This window comes from Maniola hyperantus, chromosome 13, assembly GCF_902806685.2.
Source record: "Maniola hyperantus chromosome 13, iAphHyp1.2, whole genome shotgun sequence".
In the NCBI taxonomy this organism is placed as follows: Eukaryota; Metazoa; Arthropoda; class Insecta; order Lepidoptera; family Nymphalidae; genus Maniola; species Maniola hyperantus.
In genome coordinates this window covers 3525567-3532272 of record NC_048548.1, presented here as the reverse complement: position 1 = coordinate 3532272, position 6706 = coordinate 3525567, and the positions used below count along the sequence as shown (strand labels likewise).

Here is a 6706-nt window from a genome sequence, read left to right as displayed (position 1 = left end):
TGTTATTAACTATCTATCTATAATATCTATAGGTAACTTCTTGCCGATTATCTATATGTCTTGCTGTAGCGGCGCGCCATGCGGCTAAAAAAGATTATGACGGCCCCGCAACCCCGTATAAACGTACGACGGCCTTATAAATCCACTGAACACCCGCAATCATGCAATATTATCTAAACTCTACGTCTCAAACAACAAGGTTCATTTCTGAACAACCTCACTCGCCGTCTACGATATCGTTAATTCCACGTATGGCAAGCCTTAATTTATTACCCTCTATTCAATACCCATCTGTAACTGCGAGACATAAGGTTTAATATTGTTTAGCGACGCCGTACGTTGTACTGTCGGAGGAATAAATCTATAATATGAAAGAGGCGGGGAATTAATTTGTGTACAGGTGGGGGTAGGGGGGGTGTCGCTCCGCCCCGCGTCAGGCGCGCCATCTCAGTGCCGGGTAACCGAGCCGTGAGAGCACACTTTCGGATATGCGATGTGTGATATTATATCAAAAATATTTGACTAAGTGACAGTGACTTAAAGAGTTTTGGTGTTGATTGTACATATTATGACTGTTAAGAATGCGCGCGCTCGTTTGTAGTGTTGACGGTTGTCGATAGTCAAGATATCGAGTGCAAATCGGACCATGGTTTTGGAAGGCGGGCTGCCGGCGCCCTTGCAATTGTATGCGGCGGCGGCGGCGGGCCTCGCGCCGAGGCCAGCCTGGCCCCCTTTCTTACCTTTCTTTGGAGTCCCACCCCCCTTTTTGACCCGTCCGAGGCTTCCTCATCCGTTGCCAACGAGAGCACCCCATGGACCTCCGAGTGAGGATTCTAATGAAGATGGAGGAAGCAGTAAAGGTAGGTAAAGCTGAACTCGGAAAATAGATACCTACCTAATAAGAATGATAGCTAATAAGATTAATATAACGCAAAGTTCACTAGGTACCTAGGTACCTAATAAGTAAGTAGGTACTTACCTACCTACCTACTATGTTACCCATAGTAGGTAAAGATACCTAGGTACTTAGGTATAATATTATAGATTTTACGTAACTAATGTAGGACCTACCTAAGCCATTAAAATGACTTCATTCTTTATTATTGATCCATGGTAATCCTAACATGTGTAGTCTCCCAAACGAAAGTTAGGTGTAAAGTACCTACCTACCTATTTAATAAATAAGTAGAACTTCCCATAAAATCTAATTATCAAGTTACCAAGTCAAGTAGGTAGGTATTTATAAAAGAAAAAATAAGTAAGATGTGGCAAGGATCTGTCTAGTGAAAGCTGATACCTACTTAGGTAAAGACGCCAAAATTAAATGAAATCTACCTAAATAATATGCTGATTGCTTATCCCTATATTCTATGCAGTCAATTCCTAATTTATGAAAATCCACTAGCAGAAAACATGGGATCATAAACTGGACTAGGTGCATTAGTAAAAAAATATGAGACTTTTTTATAAAAATAATATCAGACTAGTTTTATTGATACCACGCGCATTTCTATATGTAGGTATATCTACCCACCTACCTGCCTGCCCATTGAATTCTACATTTTAAACTGTTACATTGATGGAGATTTCTAATAAAAATAAATCCCGCAGAAAATTTTTACTGAGTAAAAAATAAATAAGTGACTGTAGTGTTGCAGGTTTCTAAAAAGGCTAAAAGATCAATATCAGCTTTCGTGAGATAAACTCTATGCACATATTTTTTCTTATTAGAACTAAATATCTTACTTCTTATAATTGGATATTGAAGCAGGTAGGTACCTACCTACCTACTTAATAAAGGTGTAGTAAATTTTTTTATACTCACTTAAGGGAAGGTTGCTATGATTGGACCACTTTACTTCACGGCTTAAAATTAATTAAACTTTGAGAGATAAACTGGAAGGTTTACAAGTATAAAATATAGTCTCATACATATTTCTGGTTCCAACTCATAGTTCTTCTAAAGTTGTCATGATTGGACCAGTCCAAAGATGGGAACAAATAATGGTCCATTCAAAGCAATTAGGTATTAAATATAAAAAAACCAGCCAAGTGCGAGCCAGGCTCGCACAACGAGGGTTCCGTAATACAGTCGTATTTTTTGGACAGTTTGCACGATAATTCAATAACTAAAATGCTTAGAAATAAATAAAAATCTGTTTTATGCACAAGTAAAGCCCTTTCATATGATACCCCACTTGATATAGGTAGTTATCTTACTTCGAATATTGAAAATACTAGTATTAGTTCATGACCACAATTTAATTTTTTTTGTGTGATCTAACCCTGAATTCACGGTTTTCAGATTTTCCACCTAAAGCCAGCTATAAGACCCTACCTGCCAAATTTCATGATTCTAGTCAACGGGAAGTACCCTGTAGGTTTCTTGACAGACAGACAGACAGACAGACAACAAAGTGATCCTATAAGGGTTCCGTTTTTCCTTTTGAAGTACGGAACCCTAAAACCGATCAAGTGCGAGTTGGACTTGCACACGAAGGGTTCCGTAACACGTAGGTACCGTCCTTTGATCTTAATTATTACAGTAGGTAGGTAATGAATTAGGTAAGTAGGTACTAAAGTCCACGACAGGTCGAGATGGAAATCGGGCTGTGACGCGGGGAGATGCCACGCATACCCGCACGTCACCCACGCTCTCCCGCACCGGGTAAGCGCAAGAGCTGTGCGGGTGTGCGGGGTGTTCCCTTGCCAATTGCGATCTCGACCTGTCGTACTATAGGTAGGTAAGTAGGTACCTACTTACCTCAATTAATTTGATTTTCGCAAAAAAACTGACTTCCGTGACACTGAAAATTCAGCGAGTCATGATAGTTTAGGTATGTAGTAGGTACCTAGATACGTTATTTTATAAAAGCTGAAAGTTTATCTGCGTATGTCCATAACATTGGGAGGAACGTTACTTAGAATGGATGTTTGTTTGAATCATGGTGACTTTGGGAAATAATAGGTAGATACCTAATAACAGTGTACAAAATCTTACGTATAAGTATAAAGTTAATTTTTTAATATTGTCTTCAGACTAAGTAAGTATTAGAATCACGTCATGGATTGCCAGACACTTATAGTGTCGTGGACCAAAGTTTAAAAGTTTAAGGGTGTCTGGCAGGAGGTTGCCATGACGTGATTTCTGAAGAAAATATAAAAAAATTAGACTTTAGGTTTACTTTGACGTAAGATTTTTAACACCATTATTACCTGTTATCTCCCAAAGTCACCATGATCCAAACAAACGTTTCTCCCAGTGTTGGGAACAATACCTACGCAGATAAACTTTCAGCTTTTATAAAGTAACGAAGGTCTGGCACGCACTGGCTCTTAGTTCATTTACCTACTTAATAATATTATATCAGATACAGAAATTTTATTAAGGAAGCTATATTTAATTTTTACGACATAATAAATTTACAAACCTATCTACCCCTTAATGACTAAATTAATTTTTAATTGTGTGTTAACTTTGTAACAATCTAATAAATAAAGTGCATGCTTTTATTGTTATTTTACTTGTCAAGGTTTAAACTTCAAATAAAATGTGGAAGATTACGACTTACATTTTATTTAACTTAATTAAATTAGTCTAAAAACTAAAAAATGTGAAATAAATTGTCCCTAAATCTGGTATATTTTAGTGCTAAGTACCTATCTACATTTTTTAAACTTCTGTAGGTAAACTAAGTAGATATTAATATAAAATAAGAACAATAGGTGTTTAAGTACCTAGCTATTTTTTTATTTATTCAATTAAACTTTTACAAGTATTTTTGAATTCTAAAATACTAAACAGATTAATACATAATATGCTATTTATTCATATTTTTAATGTATTTATTAAAATATCCTTAAAACCTTTAGTGAAGCTTTAGAATTATTATCAACTAGATGATTCTCGCGACTTCGTCTGCGTGGATTTAGGTATTTAAATATCCCATAGGGATAAAAAGCAGCCTATGGCCTTCCCCGGGATGCAAGCTATCTCTGTTCCAAATTTCGTCAAAATCGGTAGAACAGATTAGCCGTGAAAGGCTAGGAGACAAACAGGCACATTTTCGCATTTATAAAATTAGTACTGACTAGCGCGTATAGAAACTTAAGAAGTACCTATATACCTATTCGTCGCGGATTCGAGAAAGAGTGAAAATTGACTGTGGAAAACAATAAGAACAAGTGAGCACTGAGACCGGTATAGTGAGAAATTTTAACAATGAGGTTTATTTTTAAATATAATATAGGCATAGTAAAATTTAAACATAAAATTTAGAAAATTTAAATAAATATCTACCTACCTACCTACCTACGCTTCACTGCAATCACACCAAATAAGTAGTAAGTGATGATGCAGCCTAAAATGGAGCGCACCTGCCTAGAAGGTGCCTATTTAGGTACTCTTTTTATAAAGATCTTTTCAAGTCTTTCTTTGTTTGTAATCTGTAAAAGACATTTTTGACTACATTATGCGGCAGAAAATAATGTACATCGGCATTTAAAATGACATTTCGGCTTTGTAGAGCGTTGTCTCTGTCACTCATACCTAAGTAGGATGACGTTTTGTCGGTCTCAACGACGACGGAGACAATGAAAGTTCTACAAATCCGCTATCTCTAAAGGTTCTATTATTTTCTGCCGTATACTGTACTTATTTCTCTTAGAAAATTTCATTTTTTCGTTATTAGAGCGCATATTTTAATTTCATGCACTATCTAGGTAATTAATTTAATCATTTCGAGAAACGTAGAGTTCCATGGTTCCATCTTAACGTTTAATATTTTTTGAACATTTAATGTAGGTAGGTAATTAAATTTCTGAAGTTAATTAAAATGTAGAACTAGATTTAAGATTTTAGAGAATTTAACATACCTACCTAATTAAGGTGTTACCACCTTATTAAAAAACATCCGAAATTAGGCACCTACGAGACTTCATTATCATGAAATTTCAACTCTTTATAAAAGACATGATAATTATTGTCTTTTTACACAATGGTTAACATTATTTATAATGCACAAAAAATTGCCACTATAAAAATAGTGTTGTACCTAATTCCTATAGAACGCGCATTATAGCAGCTATTTATCGCAATAAAATTATTGCCAATATAGAGACAATAGTTAACCTTATTTATTGTGCTCAAAAAAATTGCCACTATTAAAATATTAAAATAGTGTTGTAACTTGTAAGTGTGTTTAGAACGCGCATTATCGCTCGTGACCGCTGTCAAAATCTGTTAAAGAAAATATACGTCCGCACAATTTGTTTGCTCGACTGCATTACAAATTCTTAATCAACTGACAAGGCCACATTATTCACGCTCAGAATTCACCGCGTGTTGATTTTAAGAGGGCTAGGCCAGATTAAAAATAATATCTGAATAAATAATGCACGATCTACTTAGAGGTAAGTAGGTGCCTATTCTAAATCTCAGCCATAAGTTATCGTTTTTAATATTATTAAGGCATTATGCCCCGAAATTCTCGTTTGAATAAATTTTGTATTAAAAAAAAACGGCCAAGTGCGAGTCGGACTCACAACCGAGGGTTCCTTGAAAAGATATGTACCTGTAATTATGTGTTAAACCTTAAATTGTCTCCAACTGCAATCAGGTACTTGATACCTCCATGCGCGCGAAAAAGAAGTGGTGATAGGGAGGTTCGGGACTCTGACAAATATGTTAGTTTAGCCGATATTCATATGACATAACTAGCTTATCCTCGCGACTTCGTCCGCTTGGACTACACAAATTTCAAACCCCTATTTCACCCCTTTAGGGGTTGAATTTTTAAAAATCCTTTCTTAGCAGATACCCACGTTATACTAATAGTTATCTGCATGCCAAATTTCAGCCCGATCCGTCCAGTAGTTTGAGGTGTGCGTTGATAGATCAGTCAGTCAGTCACCTTTTCCTTTTAGATATGACCCTTTAAAGGGTTCCTTTTCACCTTTTTGAGGTACGGAACCTTGAAAAAATAAACGCCGGCAAGGTGCGAAGAGGCTAACGAGCATAATCCATATGTAAGTTATTACTTAGTTGTCGGTACGGCCGCCTGCTGTGCGCGACGCTCGCCCCGCGATTGTCGATATCCAGATTTTTATCGACTCTTTTGTCGGCACTAGCGCTGAGGTGTTACCCACGAAATTAGGATGTTAAATGTGTTGTGGATGACGCATGACCACACCGCTTTGTGACTGGCAACAATTCATTTTTTATCGCAATATAATAGAAATATCAATATTTTTTATCAGTGATTTATGCAGCTGGGTCATAGATCTCTATGATTGTTAACTAGGTAAGGTGTTATTGTACCTACTTTTTATGAAGTAGAATAATTTGATTACCTAGAGGAACTGCTTAAAACACTGATATTGGGTTGGGTACAGATAATGAGATAACCTGTAGTTTTTATGTCCATTCGTTGATCCACTTGTAGTAGTGTACCTATAGGTCATAGGTATCCTACTTACTTACTTAGCTACCTACTTCAGTTTTCCTTAGCTGACTTAAGACAAACAAATCGCAGAAACCTTCTCGGAGAATCGAATCAGACTACATCAAACGAGTCGCAAGGACCCGCTGGATTCAGGCGGTGCAAGATCGTGGCGTGGGAGGCTTATGTTCAGCTTTGAACATCTATTAGTTGACGATGATGATGATGATGATGATGAGATACCTATAGTACGCGACAGGTCGAGA

General features: G+C 36.6%; 1 protein-coding gene across 3 annotated transcripts in view; it reads left to right on the top strand.

Annotated features, from left to right (window-relative positions):
- Window positions 1-343: 343 nt before the first annotated feature.
- The window catches only part of LOC117987709 (homeobox protein unc-4-like), a 43921-nt gene continuing 37558 nt past the window's right edge, over window positions 344-6706 (top strand). For all 3 annotated transcript variants that reach the window (XM_069502704.1, XM_069502703.1, XM_034974749.2), the window contains exon 1: window positions 344-860. In XM_069502704.1, the coding sequence (XP_069358805.1) occupies window positions 647-860 (214 nt within the window). In that variant the 5' untranslated portion in view covers window positions 344-646. The remainder of the gene's footprint in view (window positions 861-6706) is intronic.